The 18,066-nt window shown below is 43.7% G+C and overlaps 1 protein-coding gene and 1 long non-coding RNA gene across 4 annotated transcripts in view; both read right to left on the bottom strand.

The window, feature by feature from the left end:
* Window positions 1-1,758: 1,758 nt before the first annotated feature.
* On the bottom strand, window positions 1,759-8,410 carry LOC115910261. Its single transcript, XR_004061188.1, has 3 exons — window positions 8,329-8,410; window positions 3,906-3,998; window positions 1,759-2,127 (listed from the first exon to the last, which is right to left on the bottom strand). It is a non-coding gene; the product is annotated as an uncharacterized LOC115910261 (long non-coding RNA).
* Window positions 8,411-11,955: 3,545 nt separating this feature from the next.
* The window catches only part of ARNTL2 (aryl hydrocarbon receptor nuclear translocator like 2), a 32,086-nt gene continuing 25,975 nt past the window's right edge, over window positions 11,956-18,066 (bottom strand). For 2 of the 3 annotated variants that reach the window (XM_030959931.1, XM_030959930.1), the window contains exons 14-17: window positions 17,427-17,535; window positions 16,842-16,968; window positions 15,477-15,585; window positions 11,956-14,492 (exon numbers count right to left, since the gene is read on the bottom strand). In XM_030959931.1, the coding sequence (XP_030815791.1) occupies window positions 14,356-14,492; window positions 15,477-15,585; window positions 16,842-16,968; window positions 17,427-17,535 (482 nt within the window). In that variant the 3' untranslated portion in view covers window positions 11,956-14,355. The remainder of the gene's footprint in view (window positions 14,493-15,476; window positions 15,586-16,841; window positions 16,969-17,426; window positions 17,536-18,066) is intronic. The other variant, XM_030959932.1, reaches the window with a different exon arrangement.

Here is an 18,066-nt window from a genome sequence, read left to right as displayed (position 1 = left end):
GTTTCAAGAGGTCCAAAGAAAAGGGAAAAAAGAAACAAAAAACACAGTCCAGGAACATCCTTGCCTCAGCAAGCCAAAACCAACTCAAAGCAAAGGAGAGCTCTGGCCCGCTGTCTGTTCATCCACAGACAACACAGTCCAGGAGCAGGAATGTGGAGGGGTGAGTGCAGTGTCTAAAACAAACTGCATGCTTCTTCTCTCCCCCCTTCACTCTCTGCAACAAGTCTTAAAGGTGCAAGACTTCTTATTCAGCATCAACAGAACAAGACGATTTGGGATAAAAGCATCATCTAGTCAACCAAGGACAACTCCCTCCCTCTTTCTCCCTGTCTTTTCTATTCTTTTCCTCTGCCTAATTCCTTTCATACATTTGCTGTGGCCATTCTGTAAAGGTGCATTTGTTTGGATCCTGCAATCCCCTTTCCATCTTGTCTGTTGCACTCTGAGATCAGTTAACAAACCATCACCACCCCCTTTGGTGTGAGCAGATGGTGACAATACCTTCTTTCAAGCTGAAATTGCTTCTAGTCCATAGAAACACACTGGTAGGTAAAAGTGGACTCTAAGAGATAATATTCAGGATGTATTTCCCTTGTCTTCCCATTCAAGCAAATGAAGAAAGCAGACAGGAGGTCTTCAGATAACATGCTATGCGAATGGAAAAGATTCTGTCCTTATTTGAAGTAACTGAGAAACTCACACAATGAAATACAGTTCAGACAGATGGAAGGGTCACATCTGATGTCAAATCTATACTTTTCATGTTGGAATGAAACAAGATTTCTTGAAGTACAATCTTATAAAATGAAGATGAATTTGCAGAAGCAATTGAACTGGGTCTGTTTTATCAACACATTGTTTTCTAATTCAACTGAGGATTCAGGAAGGCAACCTTGGAATTAAAAGGATTTAGAAACATACAAATACCAAGACTAGCAGTTCATTAGCTTTAACAGTCTCTTTAAAATAAGATTTACTTTTAACTTCTTCTTGGAGTAGGTCTGAAGACATTAGGAATGATGCAATTAAAACAAACAAACAAACAAACAAACAAAAAACCAAAACAAAACCAAAACAAGTTTGTCAAAAAGCTTGGAGAAACCAGAGAAATTGTGATTTTTAGGGGTTAAGTAGTCTTTTAAAAGTTGTCACTGGAAAAAGAGATAAAAAACCACTAATTGACTGTGGAGTATATTCCAAACCTGTCAGGAAGCATGGAAGGGGCAAGAGCCTGTAATAAAACTACTATGCTGGCTTCATCTGTTGAAAGCATTCCAGAATGGTTGAAATTATGAATCACATCATGTGGAATTAAAAAATAAAATTAAAAAAAAACAAAAACAAAAAGAAGAAAAGAAAAAGAAAAAAGAAGAAAACATAAGGAAAAGAGTATTTTGAACATGTTTTCCCATTCCAAGATGGAATAACGGCTTGATTTCATTTTGTTCCTAAGACTGATTTATAGCTTACGAAGTGTCTTACAATCGAGAGGGAGAGTGTTGACACTAACCATACCATTTGGATGGATCTCTTTGCACAGCAGCAGATATGGTTTAGCACTCCACAATTCAGTCCCCGAAAGTGAATGGGTGTGGCAGATTTAACCTAACTGCCCAGACCACCAGAATGCTTAATTCTCTTGAAAGATGCTTTGCTGTATCTCATTATCTGGACATGTCTCTCTAGCTCCACTTTGAGCTCCTTGATCTTTCAGCTACAGGATGAGATCCAATTTAGCTTAGCAAGGATATAGCCTTCCCAAACCACATCTTTTATCTTCTGTATTCATACAAGTACATTTCTACTGCAGGGAACCGTTTGGAAGATCCTCGTTGTTTTGTTTCTCAGCTATGTTGTTGCATCAAATAGTTCTTCTTTGAATTTTTTTTCCCTGCTAAAGTATAGGCTCTGTGCTGAAATGATTGTGATGCTAACTCATGATCATCCATTCTTCAGTCATATAGAGTATGCAGCAAAGTTTTCTTCTGAGGACATTCATTTGATGAGAAATGCTGAAGCTCTGACTTTAGTTGCAAAGATCACTGATTGACAGCTTGCAAAATTGTGAAGTCCAGTAGCAGCAGGAAAAGTGTGCTGTTGCTGTGTCTGTAAATGTCATGTCAGCTACTGTTGGGATAAAAAGCATGAGCATAAGCAAAGATATCTGCATGAAAAGAAAAGAAACAAAGAAGACATTTGTTGTGATTTCTGCACTAAGGAACAAGAAGAAGTAGGAAGCGCTAATTTCAGTGGCTAAGAGAGTATCATCCTTGGGCCAGTTCTCTTCAACATCTTTTGAACAACCTGGACACAGCACTTGAAGGAATGTGAAGCAAGTTTGCCAAAGTCACTAAATTGGGAGGAGCTGTGAACTAACTCCTTTGAGGGCACAGAGACCTTGCAGAGAGATGGTGCCAAAGAGGAGACATGGGCAATTTTCGCTGCCCGGAAGTCTATGCACAAATGACAAAAGGGACGGGACTGCTGGGGACGGCATCTCAAGCTGTTGTATTTTCCAGCATCAATCTGATGACATGCTGATGACAATGGGAAGCTGCCAGCAGCTCACGTCCCCAGCAGCAGACAAAGAACTTCATGTTACAACTTCCTTTCCAAGTTTTTTCACCAATCCCACAAAGCAAAAGCATCTTGACAGTGGTTCTATCCAATCACTAGAAGCACACGTACCTGTGGTTAAAACAATGCTTGCTTCTTTCGAAGAAAAGACCTGCTTGTGAGCCTTAAGATACAATGCACAGAGCTCCATTCTTAAGCTTAGAACTTCCTAACATCTGGCTAGATATACTTTGCTGTAGCTTAGGCAGTTATTCTAGACAAGCCATTAATACACAGACCATTGTTCTATTTGTCCTTACTTTTCTACTTCTCATCTCATTTTTCTGCTGACAAACCGTATGACTACTGCTTAGCTTCAATGACAGTTCTGCTGTCTCTGAGGCCTGCCTTTTGCAGCTTTCCCAAAGCCCTCTGGTTTTGAGCATTCCCACAGGCAATCACCAACCAGATGGAGTTGAACAAGGGCACGTGCTGGATTCAGCACCGGCCACAGGGCAGTCCTGGTGTGTGTACAGACTAGGGAGCAAGAGGCTGGAGAGAAGCACTGCAGAAAGGGACCCAGGCTCCTGGCCAATGGCAAGCTGAATGTGCATCAGCAGTGCCCTGGCAGTCCCAGGGAATACACAATTCTTCCTATGCCTGGTCAAACAAACAAGCAGCCAGTTTTAGAGGAGAGACTCCAAACTCCTGTCTCCCTTCCTGGCTGTAAAACACATGCAGAGGCTTTGGAGTTCATACAAGCTTGTCAGGATTTGGATACTCCATTTAAATTCCACTCAAAAGCTATGGAATAGGAAGTGTCCTAAAGGCACCTCCACTCACACTTGAATTTTAAGCCCCCTACCACCAATGAATTTGGATGTCCCTTTGTTAGGAACATCCCAACTCTGCTTCATTAGGCAACTTCACGTGGGAGATAAAATAAATGTGTGCAAAAGTTTGGAATGCAACTTCCAAGTTACCTGCTAGGGAATTACTCCAGCTCTCTGGTACCTCAGGCTGTTTAGCCACAGCCTGGCTCTTCAGGGCTGCAGACCGAGCTGCACTTGGGAGCTGGTAAGTAACAGCAGCTGAGGTCTCATCCCAGCTGTACACAAAAACAGGGGCTGCATTTGGATACATGCAGGCAGGTTTGGGTCACTTCAGAAAGCTTCCAACCCCCATTCTTCAGAGATTCCATTAGGGATAATGACCTTTTCACAAATCTCTTTAAGGCACATGAGAATCTGAGTAAGAAAATGAACTCAACCCCTTTGTTCCATTAGCCTCATGCCTTGAATTCCAACAGAACAGAAAAGTCCCTCTCTTTGGAAGGCAATGTCTCCTACCTGGCTCTGTGCCTTCCCCAGCCTTTGGTGGCTGCTGTCTCCATCCTTCCACTTCTCCTCATCTTCCCCCTCAGGAGGGTTGGCTTCTTCATCCTGTGGAGCAAACACAGGGACAGTCACCAGTCACCAGTCACTGCTCATCCCCAACCTGGGCAGCAGGGACAGATTGGTGGGACCCTCTGGCTGTCATCCCTCTGCTGGGCAGCACCCCAACAGAGGTCCCATTCCTGGCTTGGCATCTCCTTTGAACATCCTTGGGATGTTAAACCACAAACGTTTGCTCTGTGGGGCTTTGGGACACCAGAGACTCCCCCAAGGCAGGGGGCAAAGCTGTTCCACATCCTCTGCCTCCCAAAGGACCAAGGAAAGGAACTGCCCTCCCTCGTCCCCAGAACAGATCCTGGTGCTGACTGGGTAAATGCATGTTTCTTGTTTCTTGTTTCTTGTTTCTGTCCTCCATAACAGCACAACAAGGGAAAGATTTGAGAATGAGGAGGTTGGGGGATTGATTGTTTGGCAGTTTGTTTGCTTTTACAGTTTAACCATAAACGGTGTGTGTTGTATCTCCTTCACAACCACGGCAGTGCCCATGAACTATCTGAGGTTAATTCTACACTGACATATAAAATATTCCCTGTTTTTTCCCTATGCTTTTGCTTCAGAACTGATCAGTCTGAAGCGAGGCAGAAGACCGAACCATTATACTTTCCTCTTATTTTTGATGTGTCTGTAACAAGGCAAGAAAGCAAAAGTTCTTCTCTCAAATCCATCACATTTGGAGCCATGACAACTGTTGGATTTCAAAGATGCTGATTCACACTAGTGGTTATCAGATTTTTCCCATCTGTGACACAATTTGACAGCTGGCTGGCAGCACAGAGTTCTCCACTTGGGAGTTCAGATGCTGCAGCAGCCGGCTCCAGTCTCAGCCTTCAGTTCTCCACTAATATTTAGGGGAAAAGCCCATAAAGAGAGATGCCAGTGCAAACTAACTTTTGCATCAGCACACCTGACCTCAGAGACTTTTGTGCACAGGTACCATTTGGCAAGGGGATTTTATTCCTGCAAGAGTTACAACACTGTGCCTGCTGGAACAGGGATTACCATCAAAATGTAAGCCAAGGGCTGCTTAAAGTCACTGGGTTTGTTATTTTATCTCCTCTCAAACACCACAAGCCAGAGACTGCTGAAGTGGCCTCTGGTGCTGTTTCTTGACACAACTTGCACTGCTTAATGAGGCAGAGGCACAGAAGGGAACAGGAGCATCCTCACCTTACCACAAACAATTCCCTCCAGCCAGCAGCTCAGGGGAGGAGCTCTCTCCAGAAGTATCAGCTCTGTCAGCACAGAGTACATGCAGAAGAAGTACATGTACAGAGACAAGTGCAGGAAGGTAATAAGTAGTTTTACTTATGAAGATATTAAGTGTTTTTATGTATCCTTAATGCACAGCTGCATGCACACGTTCCACTCAAGAGGAATGAACACAAGAAAACTTGCCTGAACCTTCTAATAAACCTGTTCTTTGCTTCTGTAACTTCAGAGATGTGGTTTGGCCAGGCAGAAACGGGTCAGATCATAATTGCACACTTGAAAGCAGCCACATAACTTCAGTTTTGCTCTGAAGTCTTGACAATCACCAAGGCAAGTACAAGAAGAAGCTGTCTCAGATATACCAACCTAACTTGCACATCACCCTTTAGCAGCTGAGGCAAAAGTTACCAGCACCTCCTTGAGGAAGGGCATGCAAATTCAGCAGTGGGACAGGGGCTTTACTGACCACCCCTAACACCACAGGACGTTTTATCACCCACCTAAATCCTGCCTAACAGTTGGTTCCTACTTTCTCTGTTGAAAACTACTGCAAAACAGCAGACTCCTCAGATAGAGGCATTTTGGGGGTTTTGCACTCCTTTTGAACCACCTCAGGAGTCAGGAAGGTGTTTTTGGAACATCTGTCCCAGATTTGGGATTTGGTCCCCCTCTCCATGTTCCCTCCACCTTCCCAGAAAAAAACCAAAACACACAAAGCACAACAAAGAAAATCAGTCAGTTGCTCCAAGGAGTTCACAGCAACTCCCTTGAGCTCAGCAAGCCAAAGGCCCGGTTTGATGCAATCGCAGCAAGAAGAAAGTGACTAAACCTTCGCTGGCTTCAAAGCTCTTCAGGGGAAGGATTTCCACTTCCCTGAAAGTGTTCCTTTAGGTGGGGAAAGAAACATCAGAGAAGCCCCACTTGGATGGATTGAGGAGACTAAATCTCCTAAAGGACACTGCACCGAGCACCTCCTCACACACAGCTCTGCCTGTCCTCAGGCCACCCTGAGCTGGCCAGGGAGCAGTGACCAGACTTTGTCCTGCTCATCCAGGGACCAACGGGACCAGCCAGGCCGGCAGCACCACCTGGGAACCTCAGTCTCCTGGGAATGGCTGTCATTTCAGGAATGTTAACAATTACCCTCCTGTGGCCACGGGTCACAGGCAAAGCCTCCCCGGGCACCTGCACAGACATTTCCAGTGGCTCCCCTCTCCTTCCTGCAGTGTGTGTCACACTGCCCCGGCAGCACAACCCAGAAAGGAAACAGGACTCCCATCTAAGGAGGAAAAAAGATGAAATTCACCACAGTTCCTGCCCCCTGGGACAGCCCTGGCTTCAAGGTGCTCCACCCCGAGTGTCAGGGACAAGCAGAGCCCGGATCTGCTGCAGACACAAGTGCACAGGACAAAGCAACTTCAACATCCCTCAGCACAACTCTTACACCCAGATGCAACAAATGGATGGAATCCCAGGGCTCGGGGCAGGAGATGGGCTGCCAAAGGAACCTGCTCCTCAGGGCCCCCCTCATAGCCAGGCAAACAGGTGGGGCTCCCGCTGCCTGCAGGGAGGAGAGAAACACCAACTTCCCCCTCCTGCCATGGGAACATCAATCCTCATGTGTGAGCACCACAGCACAGCACTGACAGTCGCTGTCACTGCCAGCAGCTGATCTCTGATACAGCTTTTCAAGAAGCTGCGCTAAATCCAAAACTCCACTGGGATGGGTACTGAGCTAAAGTAGGGAGTGCTCTGGCTCTTCATTTCTGAGTGAGCTGAAGAAATTAAGAGGCCAAAATCTTTGCTGCACTTGAAACAGAGAGTTGAAGCAGATTTCTGTTTTCCTACTTTCCAGAACACCTCCCAAACCAACCTGCCATGCTGCCTCACTGAGAGCACCAGTTCTACTGAAACCTCTGCTTACATCCTTTGCAAATGTAAATCCTCAAGATACAGCTGCTCCCTTTAACAGTGGCAATAAATGCGAGCTGACACTGTGGGACATCTTCCTCCCCAAAGCTCCACGGTGTTAGCATGGAGAATATTCCCAGTCCGTGACCCATTTCTGCTGTTTACTTTTTGGAATGCAGCGGCTCCTGTATTGCTCAATGTGCTGCCGGTGCAATCGCACAGAGCCGACACACGGTGCTGCTGGCAGCGGCTGTGCCCGGGCCACAGCGAGGAGAGGAGAGCCTGCAGAGCCTCCGAAGGCTCGGCACAGCCAAGCCCAGCCTGGGACTCTTCCTTGTGCTCCCCACTCACACAGGGAGCACACACGTGTTACAGCACAGCCAAGCAAAGCTTCCCTTCCCCCCAGGAACAGCCACGGAGGTGCAAAGCGGCTTTTTACAGCTCCAGCTGCACCCAGCCACGGTGCGAGCGAGCACAGCGATTTCAGCTGGGAGAAGTCACGGCTCGAACAGAAACAGACCTCGAAAAAATAATTACAGGATGTAAGAACCCCAGGCCTTAAATCAAACCACATTTGTTAGCTCTAGATAAAACTCATAACTGCACTTTCACAGCGCCAGTGCCTGAAGCGTCCTACTAGAGCCTGAAAAGATCAAACCGGAGAACGCCAACCTCTCCCCAAAACTTCCCGAAAAGTTCCGTCCGGTCCAGCACAGAAACAAGGCACAGAAGGTCGGGAGCGCTGAAAGCACTGGGAGCGGCGGGGGACAGGGCAGGGGGGACAGGGACATGGGCAGGGGAGCGACACGGAAAACAGGGACACACAAACAGGGGGGACAGAGCTGGCGGATGTGGCGGGACACGCGACAGGGACACGGCACGGGGACAGAGGCTGGCGGGATGTGGCGGGACACGGGGACAGGGACACGAAGCGGGGACAGAGGCTGGCGGGATGTGGCGGGGGCAGGGACACCGGGGGCGGGGCTGCCGCGCTGCCCCCGCTGCCCCCCGCCCCGGGCACACGCGGCGCTCCCGTCCCCGGGCCCGGGGCGGCTCCGGCCCCGCTGCCGGGGCCCCGGGCCGGCGGCGGCAGGAGGAGCCGCCGGAGCAGGGCACGGCGGGGCTCATACCGCCGGGACACCAAGTTGCCGCAGTCGGCTCCGAGCGGTCTCGGGCGGGTCCCGCGAACTTCCCTTACCTGCGGCCCAACGGCGCACAGCCCTCCGGGGCGGCCGCGCCTCCGCCGGCTCCGGGCAGCCCCCGCCGCCGTCCCGCCCGCGCCGCTCCGCTCGGTGCCCCCCCGGGAGTCATTATCTTGGGAATGTTTGCTCTTCTGACCAGCTATTGTAGCTGGGCTGTCAAAGCCGTCCTGGTTTTCACCTACCTGAAGTATCCTGATGGTTAAATACCCAACAGAGCAAACTGTTTTGGCCTTGAGCTTCGGTGTGACATCATGTTCAGTCCTGGGACAAAGCACTGCCCAAACAATTTCTAGCTGTCAAATCCATAACTGAACCTTTCTCCTCGTGTTTAAATTCCCCTCCAATCCCTTCCTAAAAAGGACAGGAGATTGGTTGCCCAAAGGATTCATAATCCAGAGCAGCTGAAGTACAAAATGCTCCCCAAACCATACCCCTGAAACAGTCAAACTTCTGACCTTGGCTGTCCCATCCCTGGCTCTTCCCACAGTGTTTGAAAACACGAGGAGAAGCCCTGCACACTGAACCTGCTGCTGAACTGATGGAAGAGGTGCTGTCCTGTCTTGGCTCTGCTGCAGTTTCTGGTCTAAAGTTTCTCTGCCCTGAAGTTTCTGGTTCCAGCCCCCCAAAAAGCAGAAGGTTGTTTAAGAAGTGACCAATCTGCCCCAGAGCTTGGGACTGTTTTGGATGCCCAGCTTCAGATGATCAGTTTTGTGTATCTGATCTGGAACCTTGTGTAATTAACCCCTGAAAATCAAGAAAAAGCAAACTCCAGTTCCTTTTCCAGTGGACAAGGAAGCTTTCCATAAAATTTCACATACCCATGAGGGTGAAAATGCAATCAGCTGCAGAAACCTCTCCAGCAGGAACCTCAGAGATGTGTCAGTGTGGATCTGGAAATCACAGTGTTACAAATCAGAAGATGCTGCATATTTTATGTAATATGTGAGCAAGAGAAAACCTCCTGACAGGAACAGGAATCACACCAGTCAGCTGGAGGAATCCATACCATGGCAATAGCACAACTGCTTGAAAAGATTGGGTGTCCCAGACCATTGTCTTCCCATTACTCTGAATCATTGCTGTCATCAAAGGCAGGACAGGAAAGGTTACACTTTGAGAAACCGGTTTTGATTTTTTTAAAAGACAATCTAGGAGCAAGCAGTAAATTACTATAATAAACCACAAGCAAGGCAACCCTGAAAACTGTTGTGATTTAAAAAGTTCTAAAGCTGGGGGTTCATAAAGGAGCACTGTCATAAAGACCTAAGTGGTCATGAGTAACTGAGAGACAGAAGATAAGGAACAACTCTGTGCTGGCTCCTCCAGCTCCACAAGCAGCAATCCACAAATCAAACAGAAATCTGCAAATTGAACTAGAGGAGCCCAAAAGAGGAGAATTGTTGCAGCTCTTCTGCAACAATTTTCTTAGGAGTCAGCCTGTATCCATTGCTGACCCCAGCAGAAGGGGCATCCTGAACACCAGAGGGGCTGGAACACAAATTCCATGGAGAATGAAGCGCAGGCAGCCCAGAGCTGCTCAGAGCAAATCTTTAGAAGCTGATTGTAGCTTGCTGAAACAACACTGAGCTCACCTGGCTTTTTGTTTGATAAGGGATTTATCATCTCTTCAATGATACTGAAAGCAGTATCTGATACTGGAACTGCATTTGCAGATTTAAAAAAAAAAGTATTCTTAAAATTCTTAAAGACCTGGCAAATCAAATGTATATAAAGCTCAAGGGAAGTGGAGGGGCAGACTCTGATCTTTTCTCTCTGGTGACCAGCGGCAAGACCCAAGGGAATGGAGCTGGATGAGGGCAGGGTCAGGCTGGAGATCAGGAAAAGGTTCTTCCTCCAGAGGGTGTCAAGCACTGAACAGGCTCCCCAGGGATGGTCACAGCCCCAAGGCTGCCGGAGCTCCAGGAGTGTTTGGACAGCACTCTCAGGCAGAGGGTGGGATTGCTGGGTGTCTGTGCAGGGCCATGAGTTGGACTCTCTGAGCCTGACGGGCCCCTCCCAACTCAGGAGATTCCATGATTGTATAATTAAGAAATCAATTTGCTTATCCTGCTGTGACAAGGTGAAGTGTAAGGATGGAACCACTCCCCTCAAAGAATTTCTATCCACTCATCTGAAAGTATTTTGCTAAATATTAAAGGCCTAGTGGTATTGCCTTCCCTATATGTAAGGTTTATGAAAGCAGCAATGTTTGAAGTCAGATTTTTTTTTGTTGAAAAGCATTGCACATTCCCTGAGCTGTTGTAGAGTTCAGAGTCCTGCTGCTCACCTCACAGCACCTTCCAGGAGCACCCTGATAAACCTCACTGTTACCCATTAACAGTGTTACCCAAGAGCCCATTAATTCTGTGACTCCCTCTGCTGTGCCAAGGCTCCCTGAGTGCTGTAGGACACGTTACAGATGTTGGGTCAGGTACACTTGGAATCTGCAAATTCCAGGAAAGAAAAGTTACCACCCAGACAGGGTCAGCACTGTGGCAGCAACAGCCAAGGTAGAGCTTTCCCTCAAAACTTTTTACCATTTCCAAAGACTGTGTGATTATTTCTGAGGGTTTTGACATGAAAAAAAAAAAAAAAGAATAATAAAAAGTTATGTGCAGTGCCCACATACCTGAACTTGCTTTTAACAGATCAGGCAGGCTAAGGTACTGTATTCTCTTTTCTGTTCACTTTGGATCATGAACAGAAACCCTGCTGCGAGCAGTCACTAAGATGACTTTAGCCTTTTATGCTTGTGAGCAAACCAAATTTTCCAGTATTCTAAAAAGTGTAAGATCCACAGCAAATTCCAGAACTACAAAGCACCACAGGAAAGAAACCTGGACTCAATCTCTGCTGTAGACCTATGCAACAGCACTGTCCCTGTCCATACCCTACAGGGGAATCCCAAAAGCAGAGACAGTATCCTCCCTGCCCCCAGAACACCAAGTGACAAATGTTCACAGGTACTCAACTATTTAGGTCAAAAAGACCTTGGAGATCAAGTCCAGCTATAACCCAGGACCACCAAATCCACCACAACCCCTGCCCATCAGTGCCACACCTGCACATCTTGTAAACACCTCCAGGAATGATGATTTCTCCACTGCCCTGGGCAGCTTCTGACAATGCTAAATAACCCTTTTTTTGTCCCAATATCCAATCTAAACCTTCCCTGGCACAACTTGAGGCCAGTTCCTCCCATCCTGTCCCTTGGGAGCAGACCCTGACCCCCACCTACCTGCAGTCAGGGAGCTGTGGAGTGCCGAGGTCTCCCCTGAGCCTCCTTTTTTCCAGGCTGAGCATTCCCGGCTCCCTCAGCTGCTCCTCACAGGCCTTGTGCTTGCAACAGGAACTGGAAAAGTTCAGGGTTAATGTGTGGACACTTTCAGGGTTCATCCCTGGAGGGCATAAGGGTGTTCTGAAGCTCTGTTTGAATCCCCAAAAATGCACATTAGCTTGGATTACAGGCTCTCCCTGCCTGGGGAGCATCACACTGAGCTACCAAAATCCACAGGAGTTCCACATTGCTGTTTATGTTTTGAGGAAGAAGCCTGGGATCTGAAAGAACAAGTACTTCATATTTCAGTTCAGTAGTAGACAGAATTGCCAGCAGACTAACAGCAGGGCATCAAAACAGCATTTATTGACCTGCTTTAACCACATCCTACCATTACCTGCACCATGCCAGGAACAAACTGTCAGTATTTTACTAGAATTGGGTTGTTATACAAACAAAATGAGCACATACTATCTCAATTGTATTCAAAAATATCTATTAATTTCACCAGAAATATTTACAAGTGACACTTTTTCTTGAAAAGGCTGCTTTAAGCCAGAAAAAAATACAAATAGTAAAGGGAAAATCTAATAAATTAATTGAAAATCACAATATTTGTCATTGACTGCAAAAGAATCAAAGTCACATTTTTGGTTTTATTTTTTAGGGATAGCCAAGAATCCAAAAATAGTGGTTTGAGTCTAGACACATATAAATCTTGTGAAAGAATTAATTTGCTCCTGCAGTAACAACAGCTGCCACGTTTCCAAACTAATCCAGTTTAAAAAACTGTTCTAATAAAGTCTGTATAATTTTAAGTTATTTGTGTAGTCATTTATCTATGAGCTACAGTATTTGCTGGTTTATTTGGAATTTACTTCTAGAATAGAAAAGAGAAAATGCATTTTACAATGGCAGAATCTCAAATTTCATTTATACAAAGAGATTTCTATCAGTTCTTAGAAAGTGCCTGTTTATTTCTTCCACTTTGCTCCATGATATAGCCCAAAATTCAGAAAAAGCAGAGAAGTTTATTCTAATAAAGCAAGAGAACTGATGATTTTGGCCCCATGTATGTAAAAAAGAGATCTGAATGCAGGAAATTACATCCAAATTAAATGAAAAAAATTCTATAGAGTTAAAAAAAAGGAAAAAATCAATCCAAGAAGCCATTCTAGCAAAATGTCAAAGGTTTCTAGCAAAAATCAGCAAAAATGCATCGTTTGCCAAAGGAGTCATATCATCTGTAAGATGCTCTGTCAAGCAGAGGAAGCCACTTCATGTCCAGATTGTGGCCTCATGAGGACAGGGTGGCTCCCCAGCAGCACAAGGATGACATCTAGTGACAGCCACATCCATTTGTTCCCAACTCCAGCCTTCCTAAAAACACCAGCCCAGGCTGCCACCCTCACCAGGAGTGAGAGAGGTTAGGGTTGTACCTACATTTAAATGCCTGTATTAAAAAGATGCACATGTATCAGATATCTTCAAATGCTTTCCTTTCATTACCTGAATTAAAAAAATAAAGCAAAACCCAAACATGAAGAAAACATGAAAAAATCTGTAATTTTATGATATACAATCTATGCATAAATTTGTTTAAACCTTCAATACCAGAGATAAAAAGATCCTCTTGCTATAATAGTGCTATGTTGTTCTAATGCAACCTCTAAAGTGCCATGTTCTTGAGTCATTTGCTGTAACTGGGATACAATCCCTGCAAAAACTGTTCCCAAAAGATCATCCTGCATAGCATTTACTTACAAAGCTATAGTACAGAGAGGATTTTAAAAAGTCACATACTCAAGCAGTAGAAAATTCTCCCAATCTCTCCAAAAACACAAAAGATGCTCTAGACTTTTAACATTTTTTCACCAACAGACAGTGCAAGCCTCTCTCTGGAACCCAGATTATCCATTCACACTTTTCTAGTTAGTAAAGAACCTGGGACAAGACCAAAGTGCTTTATTACAAATAGAGCATTATTTTTCTCTGGTTCTCTGCACTGCCTCTCTAATAATACATTACAAATAATACAAAACAGTAATTAAAGAGTTTGTTGCTCTTTTCTTATTCCCTTCTCATGTTTGTGTACTGGAAAATGAGTGTTTTTCTCAAAACATTCTCTTCTGTTTATTAGGGTGATCCAACCCCAATCCTTGCTCCCAGAACTGCAGGCTTCATTTTCACCTTAGCAAAAATTGCACTGCTGAGAAGTGCAAGGAATCACAAACTGCATCATTTGAGCATTACAATACCTTATTTTACAACTGTTGTGTGTGCAAATTGTTATTTCAATTAAATTTAATAGTTACAAATATTCTCAAACCATATAAGTACAGTAGGTTCTACAGAAAGTAACACGGATAACTAATATTCTGCAACTTGAAACAAAAACAATAAATAAAAGTTTGAAGTATTAAAACTAAGAAAAAGTAATCCTGTACATTGTACAGTACCTTTTGGTTAAAGCTTCTTAGCAAAAATATACTAAAGTGTTCTAAGCATTCCAGTTACAGATGGTTCAATATTAAAATTTCAAGGTTTCCTCATCATGAAAAAAATATTGCATTTGTCCATAGGTGCAGCAGAAGATGTCTCTCTCTGAACAAGGCTCCAGTCTTTAAAAATCCAGAGACAGCCAGTCTGAATTCAAAGGAGCCATTAGAAAACTCCAGTACAGTACTGAGGATGTAGGGTGGTTGTGCATGGGGGTTTCTGCCATTCCTTGCTCCCAGAAGCAGCTCTAGAGAGCCCACTGGATACCACTGAGGTCAGCTGGGTCCCCCAGGCCCCCGTCAGCCTCCAGGTAATTCATCAGCGCTGTCATGGCAGTGTCATCGTTCTCGCAGATGGCATCGAAGTCCAGCTGGGAACTGCCACCTACACAGTGAGTAAAGCAGGAGCTTGAGGCAGGCATGAGCACTGTGAGGCATGGAAAACATGGTAACTTGCAAAACAGAATTGGTCTGAAGCAGAACCTGCCTTTGGAGTCAAAGCAAATATTTCTATGTTAAAAAAACCCTAACTTGACTCCCTTTTAGTTTAACACCATTCCTCCTTGCTCTGTGTTGTTGGGGTTGTTTTCAATTCTTTTTTCCCAAACCCTTATTAAAGAATTAGCTTTTTCTCCTTTGTGTTTCTTTTTCAGTTGGTTGGTTTGGGGTTGTCATGGTTTAAGTTTTTAAATTTTTCTGAAAAGGCTCATAGTTCAACCAGAAGAAAGCTGTAGGCTATTAATAAACAAATCCCTGGCAAATGAGGGAGAAGAGGAAGATGGAAAAGTTTCTAAGAGCTGAAATACAGGATCAGCATAAACATGGCTTTTACAGCATTTTGCCTTTTATGTCAAACATAATGCAATGGCATTTTCCTCTTACAGGGCCAGGAATCCTGTATCCAGACAAACTTAACAAGGGAAAGATTCAAAAAATTCTTTCTGAGCCATTTGGAGCAGTCCTTTGTATCAACTACTCCCAGCTTGCAGCTTAGAAAGAGGTAAAGTGTTAAACGACAATCATTCACAAATTCTAAGAAGTTCCCTGACATTGCATTGAAATACTTTTCCCTCCCTATCTCTGTCCTGGAGAGAGAACAGTAAGGTGCCTTATGAAAAGTGTAAGAATGCAATGGTAAACTTCAGTTACAGATGTTGTTTTTTGTCATGAGATTGCCTCACTTACCAAATTTTGCTGTTTGCCTTGCAGCAATAACACATCTGTTTTCAGAGTGCTCTCATCTTCAGCCAGCCACATCTCTTTACAATTCATACATGGTTGTAAAGTAGTGCACTCAGAAATGACACCAGTGATCAGAAATGTCAGCCCCTGCAACCCCCAGAACAGCCCCAAGAGAAATAAATCTTACTGAGGAGAGGTTCATTACTGGGAAATGGAATAGCACCCTGGCTTTGTTCTGAATTCTCCAGAGCTTCTGTTTCTGAAGGACATAACTGAATCAACTCTTTATTTGGCACCTGAAAGAGCAGAATTGGTAGAAAGGACAGAATTAGATCCTAAATTTAGTCACAGATATTACATTACAGAAACATCATAGATTCCTGTCAGATTTTTAAGAACTGAATAGAGAAAGTGAAAAATATACCTCATCAGGCAGATATTTTGCATTTAGGAACAAATATTTTATAAGTTCATATAGCACTGGACCTGGCTTAAATAAAAGCTGTCACTTACACAGCTGTCAAAGGTACTTCACAGTGATGGCACTGCTTGAGGGTCTAACTCAGCGTTCAGTAAATAAATCCAGCACCAAATGTACTGGGTTGCACTTTCCACATTCACTACCATAAACTACAAATTCCCAGTGACCTGATGTTTGTCACTGTGAAAACATTCCAGTTAAGAGATTAAAAAAGCCCCCATACCTCCTAGGTTCTATATGCATTAAACTGTATTCATCATAGCAATAGAAATGGAAGTCATTCTAACAAAAAAAAAAAGATAATTTTTTTCCTGATAGTTGTTTTATTTAACACATACATGTAATTTAGCAGGAGAGATTCCTAGGATTGCCTGACTTGTGTATATTCTGCCAGGAAATGAATAAAGGTGAAATGCTTTCCAAAAGTATTTTAGAAACAAATGGGATACCAAAGCCCAGAATCAAGATAAATCTTCAATGCATATGATAAAGTTATCCTTATGATGAGACATTACATAATTTAGAGAGTTCAGCATAAGTAAGTCAAACAACTCTTTAGGAGAAAGATCTGTGGTAACACAGGGGAGAACAGATCATTAAAAAAGGGGGAAGTCAAAGCAGCTCCTAGACCAGAATAGTGGGTTTTTTCATAAGAAATGAGAATTGCAGTGGAAAGATAAACTGTTTTTAACAGGAAAGAAATTTGCATTCAAAGAACTGTTGGAGAAGTTTGTTCAAGCCGTGTCCAGTACAAAACATACAACATATTTAGGTAAAAAGATATGTTAATTATTCCATAGATATGGGCAGTAACTATGTTATATAAATAACTATGTTAGTTACCATTTGTGGTGTTACAAGCACTAGAAGATTTACAAGCACCACTGGATTAGCATAACTACCCATTTTTAGAAGAGTAATGAAATAACTTCAAAGTCACAATTTTAAACATTTCAAAACAGCACAGATTTTTTTTAAAGTCTCTTCAAAACCATTAAGATTAAAAGTACACATTCACAAAAACAAATCAGGGCAATCTGGCTCAAACACAGGTTTTGAGCTGACATTAACCTTTTCATTTTGGATTTTCACAGGCAGGGGTGTACTCACATCACTGCAGTTTATAGTTAAAGCTGGAGAAGGTGACTTTCTGAGGAGATGTGACGGACTTAGCTCTCCAGACGGTGAAGAATGCAACCTAAAATTGCATGTGCTTAGTTGATTTACCAGGTCACATTAATCAAACACTGAAAAATACACTGTGTGGTGCAGAACCCACCAGACCTCCCCAGTGACAAAGCACGAGTCTGATCATTTGAAACAATAATATCTTAAATTCTCCTGAAGATTCTAAATTATCCTGCTCCAAGTTCTGGTAGCAGAAAACAGAGGAGAGATCAGAAAAGGCCATGGGTCACAATTCTATTCCTTGAGCACAGTTTTCTTCCTCGGTTGAATCACCAGCACAGTCATGCGCTCTGCCAGACACGAGACTGACATAATTATAATGGTATCTCATAATGCTATTGCTCAACCTAAAAAGTGTTACACATATAACACAATAAAAGTGAAACTGGAGCAACCCTCACATAATCATATAATTTCTCATGCCTGTCTTTACTTAAAAGCCTAATGATGGTGTTATGCATTTATTACCTTTGTAATTCTAGTATTTCATTTGCAATTTCAGTTCCTATACTTCCAGCACCAAGAACTGTTCCAGAGGACATTCCAGGTACACTTACTAAAGACTGTTTTACAGCATCTGTAGATAAAAAAAACAAAGCCCAAACAAAACCTTAAACCCAGAGCACTTTCATTGCAGAGCAAGGATTCATTTTAAAGTAGCTTTTGTTCTAGATATACATATACAAGTATATATTTTCATATATGTATTCAGAAATTATATTCCTTTAAATACTGATTTATGGCAGAGGGCGTTGCAATATAAAGTGAAAAATCTGTTTGTGAAAATTCTTGTTCTCCAGTAGTGAAATATATTTAATCATTGCCACCTCCAGTGTCTCTCACAGACATTGCAAAGAACATGAGTTTAAAAAAACCCTAGGATTTCTCACCAACTGAAATCAGTTATTGAAAGAACATTTTGAAAAGCAAATATAAAGCCTTGACAACAAGATGATAGAACAGCATGCAGAAAGCAGAAACTTTGCACAGCAGAAAAATAATAACAAAATATGTTCTGTATCAGTATTCCCCTGTATTTTATAGATAAACTCGGCACAGTTATATCTGTTCCAAAAACTGAGCAAAATATGAAGGGTCTGTGACGGAA

This window comes from Camarhynchus parvulus, chromosome 1A, assembly GCF_901933205.1.
Source record: "Camarhynchus parvulus chromosome 1A, STF_HiC, whole genome shotgun sequence".
In the NCBI taxonomy this organism is placed as follows: domain Eukaryota; kingdom Metazoa; phylum Chordata; class Aves; order Passeriformes; family Thraupidae; genus Camarhynchus; species Camarhynchus parvulus.
Note: the sequence above shows the minus strand (reverse complement) of the source record. Positions and strands in the feature narration are given on the sequence as shown.